The 18,164-nt window shown below is 39.9% G+C and overlaps 2 protein-coding genes across 2 annotated transcripts in view; one reads left to right on the top strand and one right to left on the bottom strand.

Annotated features, from left to right (window-relative positions):
- The window catches only part of cenpp (centromere protein P), a gene marked incomplete at both ends in the record, with an annotated part of 43,499 nt that overhangs the window by 9,763 nt on the left and 15,572 nt on the right, over positions 1-18,164 (top strand). The gene's annotated exons all lie outside the window — the stretch shown is intronic.
- Positions 12,903-15,380, bottom strand: aspn (asporin (LRR class 1); the record flags this gene model as incomplete). The annotated part of the gene is made up of 7 exons (XM_084460806.1): positions 12,903-13,103; positions 13,316-13,454; positions 13,540-13,633; positions 13,722-13,832; positions 14,032-14,245; positions 14,855-14,967; positions 15,155-15,380. The coding sequence occupies 7 exons, from the start codon at positions 15,378-15,380 to the stop codon at positions 12,903-12,905; spliced, it is 1,098 nt and encodes a 365-aa protein (XP_084316932.1).

Genomic DNA, 18,164 nt, shown 5'->3' with positions numbered 1-18,164 from the left:
TGATGTGGAGGACAATATGCACTGTTAAAATGCTCTAATAGCAGAAAGCAATAAAAAGCTTCATCACTTTTACTCTGGTTACTCTGGAGCACTGGTTGATAACCACATTATGGTGGAATGTCTGTGGTCCAATTTGCCCACTTAGTTTTAACTTATTAGAACTCATTTAGCTTTAAGTAACTTGAAACCTGAATACAGCTGGGAGTCCCCCCCCTCTACAATATTTTGAATTAGCCTCCTTGTGTTAAATAAATACAATAAATGTGTTATTGAACTTGTGTTAAGTGAGCCACTTTCTTTAGCCCTTTGCAGAGTGTGCTCTCCTACTCTCTAAAGATAGTATTTTAGGAGAATAGTGGGACATTTTGGACACGTTAAGGAGATGTGAGCCAGTACAGTGTTTATTTCAGTAATTATGTAAGTAATTATTTCATATCCTTCTTTACCACAGCCTTTCTGTTGTGGAGATGACCATGTGAAAATGACCTTCAGATTTTCACTGATAGAATTCAAATTCAGCAGTGGCAATCACATGGATTACTACACTCAAATGATTGTTGTTCATTATTTTGCCCATTCACAATAAGCTCAATCTTTGAGTAAAACGGGATGAGTCAAATAGATTATACTCTGATTCACATCATAATACTCAATGCGCCAAAAGACCTAATAAACATGACGTCACACCACATACGGTAATGTTTGTCCCTTATTTTGATGCTTCCCCATGAAATTGTGCCCCCCCTACAATTGGAACATGTGCCCCCTCTGCCATGGAACATTTCAGGGTTCCATGTTGAGGATTTTTAAAGAACATGACCTCTCTTAATTGACATTTAAACCTATATATTCAGCATCAGTATCTCACTGTAGTTACACCTATAACTTTAGCTTTTTCTTAAGATTATCTATGACTCTTCAGCTAATGTTTGGTTGGAATATGTCGATAATAGGGTAATAATTTTAAACTGGCCATGAACTATAATGAAATCTATAAATCTTCATGTAGTTTTGACATGTTTGCCCGAGGAATATCTTATAGTAACAAGTGTTCTAGTGAAAGGCTTTTGAAGTGGATGCTGGATTTATTTATTTTGAAGTGTGGATGAAAACTACAGTAGCAAATTAAGTCCGGGCCTTTAGCCAGGCCGCATACGTGGTCATATTTCTTCACTATACAAGGCCTCCCAAATAGATGGTATACTAGAAATGCAATTACTTAAATAGATGTCGTACTAGGCATGTAATTACATAAAGAATAAGCACTGTTGCACTGAAGCAAACAGCTATCATTAAGTATATGTTTTGCACACTTAATGTATACAACCTACAGTATGCAGTGGACAACCCTGAAGGTTTTTCTACCCAGAAAGCAGCCACTGGGCTAGTGCCCCTCTACCCCTCCCAGAGGCATGGACACAAGACTAGTGCCCCTCTACCCCTCCCAGAGACATGGACACTGGGCTAGTGCCCTTCTACCCCTCCCAGAGACATGGACACTGGGCTAGTGCCCCTCTACCCCTCCCAGAGACATGGACACTGGGCTAGTGCCCTTCTACCCCTCCCAGAGACATGGACACTGGGCTAGTGCCCCTCTACCCCTCCCAGAGGCATGGACACAAGACTAGTGCCCTTCTACCCCTCCCAGAGACATGGACACTGGGCTAGTGCCCCTCTACCCCTCCCAGAGACATGGACACTGGGCTAGTGCCCGTCCTTTTTACCCCCCAGAGGAAAGAACACTGGACTTAATTTCTGTATATAGTTTTGTAACGTATGTCTTCTGTTATTGTCTGCAATGGCTGATTGAAAAAAATACACAAGTACACAAGTATGTTCAGTGGTGTTCAAACATGACCACCTCTAATAAAAAACTATCAGTTACACCACCAAAAAGCTTACTCTTCAATGGTGCAAGTGTGCTGTATTTATACTGAGAAGTGAGTTTAACCATTTCAACTCGGTTACACCAACAAAATGCATTAATGGGCGGAGCCTGTGCTCTCTGAGCACCCTTTCTAGTTTTGGTCACTATAATTTTTGATGTGGAATTTTCATACTGTTTCATCTCTATGTCTACGTCTCTAGATATCTGTTCTTTGTAAGAGGAGTTATGTGTTTTTATTTTCCCAAGATATAGTCAAATAAAAGAGAAAGACAAAAGACAGAACACCCTCCGCGTAAACAAAAATTATTTGAAACAGAGTAGAAAGCAAAACATTCTAAATAGAGAACATGTGACTGTCTTCTCCGTTGCACCTCAAGACAAGAGGGAAACGGGCCCCAGAAATAAACATTCAATGAATGGAAACAAGTGGACTGAAACTGGGTAAGTACTATTACAGGTGTGTTAGCAATTATGAGGACCTGTAAAAATTTACAATGCTGGGAAACTTGCCAACAACTGGAAAATGTTTTTACTGTCCTAATATTTTGTTGTACAATTTCTCTGTCAGGGTGGTATTTAACTGCATGACAAAGCTGGGAAAATATAGTGTCTTAAACCAAACCATATTGTCAAGAGAGACCGCATAAGTGAAAGATTGGAGCATAATCATTTACAGATTTGAAATGCACAGGGAGTTTAGGTATATCAAGATTAAGTTGATATGAGCAATTCCGGAAAGGAACTTTCCGAAAGCTCTGGTTGAGATGGTTTTCCAGAGCAGCACTGCCAAGATGCCGAATGAATTCATGTCCTCTCACCCTCCTCCAACACTTATAAGTCCTGTTATTGTCGTCTTATATCTTTATATCCCTGCACAAGGCTTGTCCACCACAGCTTGTGCTACACTGCCTGCATAAGAGCAGGTGAATGCAGGACAAGAGGGAAATATAGCACAGTCATTTTATGTAGCTCTCAAGGCTGGCCTTACAAGCCTCTATTTTTCTTTAGATGTAAACATGATTATTCTCCTTCAAAGGAAAGTAAACATTAAACTGAGGTGGGTTGGTTTATTTTCATTACGGTGCTGTCATTTATTTGCATAGAACTCAGTTTAAGTTGTGAGAACACATAAGAACCTTTTAAGAACCTTATGTGTTTATCCATGACAACAGACTAAACCATTCCAAATGTCAGCATTTTTTTTTCTCCCTTCCAAGTTGTATTTGACTACAGAAGAGGTCCTGGCATGAGAGAACCCACCTGGCCATGTACAGCTGTGGTGTTCGAAAAGCTGGCTTGAGATCGTCTTTGGCTCTTATTCGATATTGGAAAAATAAATGCCAGTGGCTTAGAGATTTATTTAGCATGCAGCTTTGGTTAACAAAAACAGACCGAATCATAACCATTTAACATTCAGCCATTTGTAATTAAATTAATTTGCTATGTTTGTAAAAATTCTTCATAGATAGATAGTGGGTACTTTATTTATCACAAGGTCGATAGGAATAGTAATATGATTGCTGTAATGAATGTATCAAACATAGTTTTAGTGGATGTATTTTTGCACGCTTTTATTTGTGTCAGACAAAACCGTACAGCAGTAGAGGTATTATACAGTAATTTTGTTTTTGTGTAGTGCTTTTACTGAGCATTTTTCCACATGCATAGCTTGGTTCAATTCTGGCTTATAGCCTTGGAATTTGGTCTCCAAGGATTTGAAGAAGATTTGATTGGTAAAACAGAAGAGGTTTAGCTTTCACAAGGATCCATTCCCCATAAACATGGCAGCGTTGAAGAGAAACTGCACGGCGAGTGCAAACCTTTTGAATATACCAGAGCTGATGGTGCAGCAGGGCTTTGTGATTGCCCTCTTATCTGGCCTGGACTGTTTTGATTCATAGTGATCCACACAGAGCAGTGTCACAGACCCCATATTTGAGTTATGCCTTCAGATGTAGGTTGTATTAATATATGCTGTCTGCAATAGGCCTCAGACGTGATGTAAAGACTGGTACCCCATGGACAGCTGCTCCACAGATGCTGGTGTACATCGGAAGGCATGGATTTGAATTTGCTGTTGCTCTCCATGAGGGCTCCTAATGCTATACAGACACGTTTCCACCTTGTGTTTGTTATGTTGCTGTTAAATTAATCTAGAGATGTGACATGTCTCCTCCTGTTGCCTTGATATTCTGTCTGTTGCCTTGATATTCTGCCTACAGGCTTTTTCAAAAATGTATCTAATTGCATGGACTCTGATTTACTCCAAACACATCTCTTCTTTCAGGTGTGTTCCCACAAACCCTGAAAACTGCAGTCGTCAAGCCACTCTTAAAAAAGAATAATCTAGACACCTCACAAATGAACAATTATAGGCCAATATCAAACCTCCCGTTAAGTAAATCATTGAAGAAGCTGTTTTTCAACAGCTGAACAACTTCCTGACACCACAGCACCGAGACTGCTCTTGTTAAGGTCCTCAATGGCATCCGAATGACATCCATTTAAACACAGACAATGGCAGAATTTCAGTCTTAGTATTACTGGATCTCAGCACTGCATTCGACACGGTTGACCACAACATATTACTAGGCTGACTGGAAAACTGGCTGGGAATTTCTGGCACAGTGCTAGACTGGCTTGAATCCTACTTGAAATTCCCCAAGGCTCCATTCTGGGGCCTCTTCTGTTCAACATTTACATGCTCCCACTATCTCAAATTATGGAAAACAACAAAATATGCTACCATAGCTATGCAGACGACACACAAATTTATATCACCATATCACCAGGGGACTATAATCCCATACAAGTGCTGATTAAGTGCATTGAACAAATCAACGATTGGATGTGCCAGAACTTTCTTCAACTAAACAAAAATAAAACTGAAGTAATTGTCTTTGGAGCCAAAGAAGAATGATTAAAAGTCAGCGCTCAGCTCTAATCAGTAATGCTAAAAACCACAAACGAAGCCAGAAATCTTGGTGCAGTCATGGACTCAGGCCTGAATGTCAACAGTCACATTAAGACGATTATAAAGTCGGCCTACTATCACCTGAAGAATATATCAAGGATTAAAGGATTTATGTCTCAGCAGGATCTGGAAAAACTTGTCCATGCGTTTATCTTTAGTAGACTCAGTGTGTTTACAGGTCTCTCTAAAAAAATCGATCAGACATCTGCAGCTGATTCAGAACACTGCTGCTCGAGTCCTCACTAAGACCAAGAAAGTGGATCAAATCACTCCAGTTCTGAGGTCCTTACACTGGCTTCCTGTCTGTCAAAGAATTGACTTTAAAGGGCACCTATATGCCCTTTATATGCTGTTTTTACCTAACTAAATTATATTATTATAAACTATATTTGAAATGAGAGATTAATATATGATTTGTATGCACTTTATTGACAACAAACTTGTTAATCTATATGAAAAGTAGATAAACAGTGATTTGGGAATCTTAATGGGGGAATTTCCCCTATAAACAGGTTATTTTTTCATGCTTAATGTTACCTTTATCATAAGGTGAAAATTTGAAAAATTGAAATGTAAAACTGCAAACTCTTTATTTCTCATGACCTAGTTAGCCCAGGCTTAGGCAAAGCTAAGCCTAGCCATCGCTCTGCTTAGCTATGTATAACATTACTGTATTTTCATCAACTCAGCAATATCGGTTTCCCATCGTGGTTTGTCTTTCCTTTCCCATTTTGTTTTTTAATTCACATGAAGCAATGTTTAGGTTATGCTTGTTGTTGTTGTTGTTTAAAATCAGCTCTTAGACCAAGACAGCATATGGACAGTGTTAATATTTGAATGTATTCCATAGCTCAGTGGTATTGTGGGATGATTCTAACTCAATGTTGGCCCACTGGCTGTTGGCATCTATGTCCAAGCATCTTTGGCATAGCTCTGGGCCCAGTAAAGTGTAGCTATGAAGCTACCAGTAGCAGTGAGCATTGAGAGACAGTTGCTATAAAGTGGGTCAGAAGTGTAAGGATTTGGGAATGTTGGTTATAGAAGGATTTGTCAAGGGATTTGAAGGAGGCATTGAACCAGAACTCTTGTCACATTCGACAAAGGCTGTGCTTGACTGTTCACTTGATCTCAAACTGCAGGAATAGGGACTCTTGAGAATATAATGGAAATATTCATATTAGACTAATGGTGATATGTAGACTATGTGTAGGCTATATCAGAGTTAGCTAAGTCTGAGTAACTTGATCACTAATCTGAGGTTAGTCTACATTATTTTCTACTTTTGCCTAAAACTACAATTTAGGCTATATTCTTGTCTGTGGTCAGTAGATCTAGTTTTCAGCTGTCTGTGAGAATGTTAATATAGTTTATGTATGTTTTAGTATGATAGTGTGGTTGGCCATATTTTCCCTTCTTAAACTGTGATGAGTTGACCATAGTCATCTCTTAATAATCTTAAATAAGGTTTTTATCCAGCTTTTTAACCGCATTTTCATTAGAATGTTCAGTCGAATATTTAGGCAAATCTCTCGATCTATTCGCTGTCTCTTTTTTCTGCATCCGTCCCCTCAACCTGTCTATCCTCCTGTTCGCTGAGTAACTGTCTCACGGTGTCTCTTTCTCTGTCTTTCTGTCCCTGTCTTTCTCTGTCTTTCTCTCTCTCTTGCTGTGGAAGACTCAACAAAGCAGCTATTCAGCAGCACAGCCAGTCCCAGTTTGTAGACAGGGACAGATCCCAGACAGAGGCAATAGGGGATCCCATCAGCCTGACTGATGTACTCATGGGACAGCCAGGAGAAATGCTGCTGCAACGGTTTTCCTCAGGACTGCTATCTAGCTTAGAGGAGTATGTGCCTGTCGGAGTGAAGTGTATGCGTGCGCGTGTGTGTGTGTGTGTGTGTGCGTGCGTGTGTGTGTGTGTGTGGGCAAGTGAGCATGCTTTTTGTTCCATTTGCTCTGGGACGTTTGTGGGTTCTTTTGGTCTCAGCACTTTTTTTTCTACATATACGTTATAGGTGAATTTGAACTTCCCTCAATAGCATAAATGTTTAATTAACTTCCTCATGTGAAAGTCCTGCTATAGGTCCATGGGTTTGGTCTGACCTTTGTCAGAGTGGCAAAAAGTGGTGGCTGCTGCAGTAATTGACTGCATTCAATTCCTGTGAGTATCAGTTACAATTGTTTTTTAAATGGTTTCTTTTAAAGTAATCACTTTTTTTAAAGTGATGATCAAAAACACATAACTTAACAATTTAGTTTGTATAGTTCATTTAGTAAGCATAATAGACAAAGTTAGACTCCCAGCTTTAAATTGGCCATGGCCTCTCTCCAATAGGCTCCATCTCTGTCCATCTTTAGACAAGCCACAAATGGTTTCTCATGAGCCATACCCAGTGTTGTTGTCTAGCGGGTTTGGCCAGACAGAACTCTCAGCATTAATACTGTCAGTAGGCTGATTTATTATAGTACAGTTACACCTCACATGGCTGCTAGTGTGCCCTGGGAGACCCGTTCACGGATGCTTGGCAGTCACATCTGAACCACAAGAGCCATTGACTGAAACGCCTGCACAGATTTGCAACGGCAGCAATATTTCCTGCAGCTTTTGTCACAATGTTGGGAGTCATAAGTGATCATGTGAAGACAATTCAAACAATCAGTTGTGCTTAAGGTACAACGTTTTTAATTAATTACTTTCTGAAATAGTTTAGAAAAAAGAGAGGCTTAGAGTTCTTCAACCTTTTTCAGCCTAAGGACCCCTTGGTCGATGGCAAACAGAGCAGCATTCCAAAAAATAAAGATTTTAAAAGGTGTGTTGCATTTTTATTTATTTACCCATTTCGTATATACTCAGTTATTACGCTTACGGTTGCTAAAACGTTTAGCTTGAGGATGACACAGGCCTACCTCAGTGAGATTTCTGACCCTTGTGAGTGGTACACATCTTGTCTATTCTCGAGAGGATGGAGGTTGTTGGGCAGATTGCAGTCTTCCAAATGTCCAACTATTGCACGTTTCATGCTTTCATTTGAAAGCATCATGGAACTAACAATATACACACAATTCAATCCCTTCGGTTTGCAACGGCGTCCTGTTGGTCACGTACGTTAGGCTTTGCATCATGGAAATCATCTTCTTTTTTTAAATCGTTTTGGTAAAAAGTAGCTTATTATTGCTGACTAAAGCAATACATCGTGATATTTGGATCTTTACAAACATGTCTGGTGCTAATTCTTCAATTAGATTTACTAAAAGTAAGCTGAATCGTCCAAACAGTCTACTCAGAAAGATAATACATTGACATGTATTACCTTTTAAAACTCGCGCCCCCGGGACGCAGCATTCAGGCGAAGTGCGCATGCGCAACGTTGTGCTTAAACAACACAGTAGTAGCTAACTATTCCGGCGTCTATGGATATCATGCTGTTTTTAGCTCAATGATATCATGGCAGAGGTGAGAAACATCACGGAGGAAGCCAGAAAAAGACAATTTGATAACGTTACGACAGTACTACAGTGCACTTACTTGCAGAGCCTGTGGGGGCGCAGTTCAGAGAAAACCCGAGAGAACGCTATGTATTGCTTTAATGCTTGGAATTTACGTAATTATTTTGTCAGAAATACATTTAAAACGTTTGGACAAAGTTTGGACCCCCTAGAGGTTGCGGATCCCCTGTTGAAAACCACTTGCTTGGATGAAATCGATCTCTTAGATGAGCTCCTAGCCACGCCCCTTCATACATATGACCTAGCTCTTCCCCGAAACCACTCCACAGATACATACCTAACTAATCCTGCACTAAATGATATCACTACATTGTCCTAACTAACCTATCTAACTAACCTAAAATAGGATATCGTAGCAGGGCCTGTTCAGTACAATGAAACATGGTGGAATGAGTCTGATAGTTGTGGGATTGGGTAGGTTTAGCAGGAGACTGGAAGACATCATTGGTTCAGGTTGGATCTTCTCTCTGGCATTGAGGCTTCCCATGGGACATCTGCCATTGCCATCATTTTCACTAGCGGCCTGTTCAGCACGATGAAACCTGGTGGAATGAGTCCGATGAGAGGAAATGTGTATATATAGAGAGAGAGGGAGAAAGAGAGAGAGAGATTATTGGTAATATGTGAAGAAACTGATTTTGTGTTTTGATGCCCCCTGCACTCTTTGAGTGCCTCTGAGTTTCATATTCATACGGGTGAAATGGCGGATATTGTAATGTTGGGAAGTTTTATTTCTCGCGTACACCAACACTGCTCATGGTGAACAATATATAGGCTACTGCTTTATTTATACTCGATCATAGAGTATATTTGCAACAATGTGGAGTATAGTTTAAAACAACTTGAAGATACACTAACAGAATAATGGAAATACAGATAACGTTAAAAATAATCAAATTAAACAAGTCTCACAGGTGTCGGCAGTATCGTTTCCCCCGCAACTTACGCACATTATAATCGAACCTGAGTCCTCTGATTCACAAACGCACATGACCACTTCTCATAAACACTGCTGTCAGTTATGCCACTGAGAAGCTAGCTCTTCGATGGAGAGAGTGGGCAGTATTTATACTGAGCCGTGAGTTTAACCAATTCAACTCACTTACACAAGTAGCCTATATAAAACTGTTAATAAAAGATACAAGATACAGAATACAAGTCAATGAAAACAGGTACAAATAGACAGAAAAGTTTGAAATCATGGATGCCAAATCATGTTGTAAGTTGTTTTGTATGAGTTCCAAATGGTCAGAGCAAAGAATCAAATTTCTTCGAAATGGTAGTCTAGCTTGATTATGTAGGCCAAGTTAAGTTAGTTGCATAGTGGTGTCAATATACAACATACAGTTGATTCATTTACTTACTTACTTACTTACTTACTTACTTACTTACTTACTTACATACATCTGGTCCTTTGGAACTTTGGATTGATACACAGTATGTATGGAAAATACATTTTAATGTCTTTTAAAGATAAATCCATGATTTCCTTTCCACCTCTCATGAACGCTGCTTTAGCCACCGAAAATCTATGTAACCTAATGTGGGTTTAAGGAAATCCAAAACAACATTCCAGAGACTTTAGTTCTCTATGAGTGGGCCAACATTTGTTTTGTTTTTTTTACTTCTTTTTTTTTTTACCAAACATTCTTCATTTGTAGAGGAGGTTTTGAAGTATGTCTAAGTGGAGGACACACACATATACACACATTTAACATACAGTACATGGTGTACAATATATAGGAAATAGTTTGACACGTATTCTATTCACCAACTGCAGATTTAATCTGATAACATTTAGCATCTTTAAAGTATGCTAGATTTAGGCACATTTTGTAGCGGTGACATTGGACATTTATGAGTCCCAGTAGATAATCTAAACCCCACTCTCCAACCTTTGACAGTGGCTCATGAGGTGCAGGCAGCTGGGCAGAGAAGCTGGTGATTTTAGTGGAAACTTGAACATCTGTAACAAGCCTTGTAACAAGCATTCACTTTATAATTATGGACTGTTCCATTACATATTATAAGTACACTGTACCTACTGTATGTGATATTACAGTATGTTGCAACACTGTAAAATGTGACTGACTGGTTTTCCAGATGGCTTTCAAAGAAGTAGCCTACACAAGGTTAGCCTATTTCAAAATATTGAACACCGTTTCCAAGAACAGGCGACAGTGTACGGATGGAGAACACGCACGGCAATTAGACAGTGTTTGTTTCTCTACTTTCAGAGTTAAAAGATCCCCCTTCCCCCTTTCGTTTTACCAGGCCCGCTGGCTTTGAAGTGTGTGGGCTGCCGTGGCCTTCACAGGTGCTAGCTGGGGCCGTGGGGACCCAGGGGAGGTAAACGGTCCGAACCTGTAGTCAGTTTTTCAGGAGACGGCGTTGGCGAGCGGTATGTGAGACGTGGCAGAGGCAGCCCCAGCCAACCTGCAGATTTGTTCCATATGTTTCCTGAGTGCAGCTAGCGAGGCTCCCACTGGCTTCACCCGATGCGAGTCCAAGTCCTGATTAAGAGAAGATAACAGTCCGATTGCAAGCATCCACATGCTAAAGTAAGCAGAGGAAAAACGCTTCTTGATTTTCTCTGAACCCCTGTGAATAGAATTAAGATATGAATTTGAGGTTGGAAACCGATATGGTAAGGACTGTTGAGCTGGCCCATAGCTTGACAGGTCGGCATTATTAGTGTGGAGGTGGCATGACTGTTTATGTTTTAGTCCCAAAGAGAGTGTGTGGGGGGAGGAGGTGAGAAAACAGCATTGACGTCAACTCGTGTCAATCACTTTGCACCTGTGGGGTGGGATGTTGGACCCTGCTGTTTGGTGGTGCAAATATGAGTTACAAGGAGGAAAGGAATTTTGTTTGTAGGAAAATAGCCTCAGCTTTTAGAAGGGGTTGGCCTAAATAATAGATGCATTCCCCGTTAGCAAGACAAATATATACACTATTCCAATTAGATGCGTTCTGTATGAGCCAAGTTTTCTCTCCCTCTCTGTTAGCACTAAGAATTCCAGTCTCTGAAAACATACCAGTAGTAATATCCCTGGATCACCAGCTCCTTCTACTGGTAGCATAAGGGTGAGCGGATGTCCTGTCTCTGGCTCCTATCTACATACTAAAAACAGAACGGTGCTATAGAGCCCTTTGTAACAACAGAAGAACCATCTGAAAAAAGGTTCTTTGTTTTCAGGTCCATAAAGTTACATTTAGAACCCGTTTCAGGTCAGAAAGAACCATTTGGGTTTCTGAATAAAGCCTCACAGACCTGAAAATAGTTTTATTTGGAACCTTAGTGTTCTATATATAACCTCTATTGTTACATATGGTATCTATAGCACCCTTTTGTTTTCGGACTATACTGTTGCTGTTATATAAATATACAAACATAATATAAACATAAAAATACATATTTGTGAATGTCATGAAGTTCCATTAGCCTTGAGTATCTTGTTTTCTTCAAAAAGTCAAACAAACAATAAAGGGAAGTTATCAGGTTTATTTCAACATAATAAATACCATAGCACCAAATAGTGAATTCAACACCATTGTAGAAAAACATGTTCAAGTGATGACAAGCTTAACACTCTAGGATTACATTTATATTTAACAATATGTGGTCTGGCCTATAGCTTCCAGTTATATATGTTAAGCATGCAATATGATAATAAAATAATAAAGAAACGTTGAAACATGAGGTTACAGCAATGTTTGTACATGATGAATCTCTTGATCCACGCTGAAATAGACTACACTGAGAGAGAAGCTCGGCTGGGTTGAAGTGATTTATTGAGTGAAAGTTTCTTGTGATAATTCTATCTTTACTACCACAGGGAGGAGCTTGAGGATGATGTGAGGTTCTGATACTTCTTGCTTGAGGTGGATAAGGACCTTGAGATCAGTGGCAGTCCAGGTTTTGTTCTATCTCCTATGAATTAGACTCATGTTTGGCTTTTTAAATTAGTATTGTCATTTATTCTTCCCACAAGGTTTGGGATGCTATAACATGTCTTTAACTTGGACATATGTACACAAACATAACATTTTTACATCCCTGATGACAGTAATACATTATGCATAATCGATTATACTATTCATGCCATAAAATCATGTTGTTACTGTATGTTCATGTTATAGAACATTTGGATTGTTCATTGTCACTTGAATAAACACGGTTACTTAAACTATAGAAACAGATTTAATAGACACCTTCAGCCTTTTAAACAACTTGATTAGATCCCTTGTGATTAGATCCCTTGATTAGATCCCTTGATTAATCCATTGAAAGTTTTACAAACCACCATATTTTAACCACCACAATGTGTATAAATATCTTTAAGCGTCCCCAAATACTAGCAATTGCTGATAAAATAATTGACCCAAGATCGGTGTGTTGAGGCAACATAACCTTTCTCAGTGTAGAGCTATAGAGCAAAGTGCTGTTGTAAGAGTGCCTCCTGGTGTAAGGATATGGGACTGCTACGTGGGACTTAGTGGTAGGTTTGTTGTTGGATGATTTGGGTTGGGCTACTTTCTCCTGAAGTTGCCCAGGTGTACCCCCCTTCGGCCGGACACACAGCGGAATGTGGCAGGCTGGATATTCCAGTATTTGACTGGGTTTGCAAACAGGCTGATGCCTGTGTAGAGGTTCTTCTTGATGCTGGACATTGCAGGGCAGAAGTCATTGACCCCCACAGTGATGATGTTATTGGCATGGAGGTACACCACCTTGTTGAAGGAATAAGACTGTGGGTACACTGAAGAACATATCAACTCCTACAGCAGCTAACACGTTGTATAGAAACTCAAATGATGATGTTTGAATATCGTTTTTCACTAATACATGTTACAAATGCATGAAGCCCCAGACACACCAAAGCAGAGGCACAGCTGGAAGGTCAAAGAACCATTTAAGAACCTAACAATGGACCACAGCTTACCTGGAGATATCTGAGTGAACTTAACCCAGGTGGGACCTTTTTGAGCTTGTTGTTGTCCAGGTGGATTTCACGGATGTTAGGTATGCTGGCCAAGGATCCGTTTTCCACTGATTTGATCTGGTTGAATCCCAGTCCCAATCTGTAAACACGAGTAAAGACACCAGTACAAATTTTGTTTTTTAATGTAAGTTTAGACACTACAGTAGCTTTCTAACAATATTTACCTTTGTAGGTTTTTGTATCTGTAAAAGTCCTCTATTTCCACTTTTGCAATCTTGTTGTAGTCCAGGTGAAGCTCGGTGAGTGAAGAAGGCAGGTCTTAAAACATGACAATCAAACATTACATTAGCATGCTCAACTCAAATGTGCACTGAACTCATCGTTTGAAGGTCTTCGATTGATTTACCTTTTGGCACTGCTGTTAGTTTTGCTTCCGCAATCCTTATGTAAAAGGTTGACATACCATCGAAGGCTCCCAACTCAATCCCATTATTAGCGAGTGGATTGGCACTCATCTCTGCTCAAAAAAAGAGGTTTTGTGATTGAGCATTTCATTGTACATGGTATCTTGTACTTGTATTTGAAAAAAACATCCCTGAATCCATCCTTGAAATAAGCTGTGTGTCATTTTGAACCACAGCAGCGTACTGTGTACCATAGCAGTGTACTGTTGATTTTATTATATTGAGCTCTCATGGCATCATATACTACATTACCAAGAACATGCAGTGACCTCATCCCCTTGAACGCCTCCTTCTGGACTCTGTTGATCTTGTTATCATGGATTCGAAGCTCCAGGATGTTCTTGGGCAGGTTGGCGGGGATCTGGGTCAGCAGGTTGTAGGACAGGTACAGCAGCTGCAGCCTCTCCATACTGCGGAAAGCCTTAGGGTGGATCTTTGTTATCTTGTTGTTGACCAGAAAGAGGGCCTGCAGGAACAGAAACCAAAGGTTTTGGTAATCTAGCGGATGTTCTTATCTAGATTGCACGTTGAATTCACTTTCGCCTTACAATACAAGTTCATCTTGAGAAGGTAGCAACAACCACAGGTGCTCTTAGCCAGCATGTTTGTGCGTTTGCTGTACAAAGATGGTGCTTTTGATGGTTTCCCTGATAAAGTCTTGCTCTCGTATTCTCTCTACTCTGATAAAACGCTTGGCTCTCAGACCTTAGATGTGGTTGATGACCAGCTGGAACAGCATGCACAATCAAAGACCTTGTTTGCTGGAACATATGTTAGTGGGCTGTTTTACTTTCTACACAGTCTTTGCTCATCGGCTGCGTCTGCTGTTCTCATGAAGGGGAAATGTGATGCTTAAGGTAGTGAGATGAGTCTGGCTCATTAAACCATGACAATAACCTCTTAGTAAATTCTGGAAGGATGTCAACTTGTATGACCAACAGAGAAGCCCTCATGATCACATATTTTTATGTTATCTTAAAACGTGTTTTAATATTAGCAAGCTTCAGTTTTGCATACAGATATAATATTTAAGTTGTAGTGTTAACCACTGCTGTATGAGAGACGATTGTCTTACATAAAGCTTATCCAGGCCTTTAAAATCATCCTCCTTGATTTCGGTTATATCGTTGTTTTGAAGATCCATCATCAATGTGTCTGCGGGAATTTTTTCTGGCACTGATATGAGATCTGTAAAAGCAAAAATACACACAAAAAAAAAACTTTTTTCCCTCTTTTTTTTTTTCTTTTTTTTTTTTTACAGAAATCCTCCCAGCAGTGCAACTATCATGTTAACCTATAGTCTACGTGCAATAGTTTGGATTGAGTTGAGCCATAAGATTTCCATTTTGAGTGAATTTCCCTTGAGTGGTCTCACCCATATCAGAGCACTGAACCACTCGGTGAGAACAACGGCAGTCGGAGGGGCAGTCTGACTCGTCATCGTCGTCATCATCATCATCATCATCATCATCATCGTCGTCGTCGTCGTCCGCGTCTTGCATCAGGATGTCATGGTCTCTCAGGAAGTCCATTACGTTGATTGGTTGGTAGGGTTTGGCGTGGCCCAGCGCCAGCAGACACAGCAGGAGGAACGTCCTCATGGTGTAGGATGGAGGTGTATATCCGAGTGAAACAGGAGCCAGTGGAGCCTAGAATCAGAGATGCTGTCTGCACAGCGAAGAAGACAGTCCTGTCAGAAGGATGCCCGCCTTTCTGTTTCCTTTGAAACTTCTTTTGTTACAGTGTACTTGCAGACCTTTTAAAAGGTTTTGGGAATGCCCACCTAACTACTCAACTATTGAGTCTAATCAGTATGTCCATGAGTCTAACCAGCATGTCCGTGAACCATTGTGGAGGAATTTAGACTCAGTACCAGCCAAGATAAATGTTGTTCTGCTTCACACCTAGTCGCTCTTGTGTCCTAAAAAGTATTGTGTTTCAGAGCTTTAGATTAGTTTCTCAAAAAAGTAAATAAACACATTGTCAAATCCAGCACTAGTGGTTGCGTGCATCCTGCAATTATAGTCATTTCAGCACTGCTTCATTCTGCCACCAACCCACAACTATGTAGTTGTGGTTCAGCATACTGCATGATATGGAAATAGTGTTAAGACCTAAACATGAAGCATACTAATGATGCCTGTTTCAAATTGTTTACTAATCAACAAAATCTGAAATTATTGTTACTACTGTACTTTTGTCATTCATATCTGTACATTTGCCTGAATCTCGAAGGAAAGATGTGATGTATATATCATATAGATTTTATTATAAAGATTCCTCATATGTTTCCATCAACAGGCTATTAACTACATAATATACCAACATGATATTGTTTAGACAAGCATAACAGTGGTCATCAGTGTCTTTAATTTATAATTACATACAGTAAATGTCCAGTTAGTTACTTCAGATGTAATGAAGATAACATACCTCAACAATGTGTGGTCGTATTTCCAGAAAGCCCTCGGGGACAAGATGGACTAAAGCAAATTGGATAACTGTTCTGTAGATCCACAAAAAAAACTGGATATACAAATTCAAAGTGAATGGAAAGGGGCATCACAGAAAAAAAAAGAAAGTTCCTCCCTGAATGGAAAGAAGGAAGAAAGCAGTTGGCGTGAGGAGCTTAGTTTGAATAAAGAACTCACTCACACACAGATCACCGCCTCTATAGTTCTTCACTAGTTTTGAAAAGGCATTGTTACCGGTCATGTGCTTCTCATCAGCACTTGAACTGAGGCCAAAATGGTTAGCTTAGAATTCTTGAATGCTTGGTCTTTATATAGAACATACTGGTAGGTCTACCCTCTCCATCCCTCCCTCATTGCTACAGTAGATGGCATCCTGCCATTTTAAATACTGTACATGAGTTTTACGCTGCCTCACAGAGACATCAGAAGAAACTGGTGATGGGTTACGTAGGGATATCCTGCAAGTACATGTCTGATACCCATTTGCCAGAAGCTAGATGGAGTATTTCCCATGATTGAATACACAATTGCCTTCTCATCAAAACTATCACACACCATAATGAAGGCATGACCCGATACTTGTTGGTGTTTTTCCATCTAGCCCATGGAATAACAGCCTTAAGTTTACATATTTAAAGCCAACACAATTATATGTCCTGTCTTTCTCAACTGTGATTTCCTTCCATGAGCACCATGGTCGTTTGGAATACCTGAAGCCCTCCTGCTGCTACTACTTCTGCTGCCTCTTTTTCTTCATGGCTTCTCATCGAGTCGAGTTTAACGACCAGCAATTGTACCCGCTCATTAGAACTGAACACATAGTTCCCAGTGGTACTAGGTACGGTATTGCGTATTCTTTTTCCACTTGGTATGGATATTTGCTTGCCTCAGCACCAAATGCAGTCTGATGCGGTACTTATGGCATACACAGAGTTTCCAAATATGTTAAGGTTTGGCAGAGAGAGGAACCATAATGGAAGAAGAGGGTCTTTATTCATGTTTCTTTGGGGGTGTAATGTTTTCCAAACCATCAGTAACTGGAATATGGTTCTACTATCATAATCATACAATGGAGCTTTTGTTACACCCTCTTAGCCCATCTCACTCAAGGCCCTTGTGTTTGATTTTTGATAACAATCTTTGTCTTTGCAGACTCTTTAGTCTTTGAAAATTCAGCACAATGCATTTGCATGGCCCTATTTATAGGATTAAGTATCTTGATATTAATTTACAACCAGACTGATGCCATTTCAGTTCAACGTGGAAATGAAATCCTCATGATGTTGGTTGAGGTTAGCACAGTCACAGACAGTTACAGCTGTATTTCCTTGGACACAAATCGCTTGCTCTGTGTTTTGACTGGGTTTGCTATGCTACCATGATGTCGCCCAATGAAAAGAGGGGGAAATATGACTGCCTGAAATCCCAAATAAATTTTTTATTGGATTTTCATCCCTCCTACATTTTAAGAAGTCATATGACAGACATTAGATCCACAATTCAGTTCTGATTAGCCGTTCCCTGCTTCACAAACCAACTGCTTTTCATGATGGTAGGAGGAATAAAGTAAGAATAGGAACGTTTAATCTGCCAGTCTGAGTTTAAAAGAGGCATTTTCAGTACTGACCAAGAACTGAGCACAAGTTAAGTGGATAAAATATGATCCAATAAGAGCTCAGAAAATTGCATTTTACATTAGGATTGTTTTTATTTTTTTTCCGGCAACCTGTTCAAATATGAAGTGCTAAACGGATACATTAGGACTCATCTTTGATGGTAATACAAGTTAAGGAAAGGAACAATCAGCCAATTGGCATGAAGAGCTTCAATATTCTTTCATGCACATAGTATTAAAATGTAGACTAATGAACCCAGACAATGCGGGGGTCCCCAGATGATGAATATATATGA

Source organism: Borostomias antarcticus (genome assembly GCF_949987555.1).
Source record: "Borostomias antarcticus genome assembly, chromosome: 33".
NCBI classification, from domain to species: domain Eukaryota; kingdom Metazoa; phylum Chordata; class Actinopteri; order Stomiiformes; family Stomiidae; genus Borostomias; species Borostomias antarcticus.
This window is presented reverse-complemented; position numbering and strand designations above follow the sequence as displayed.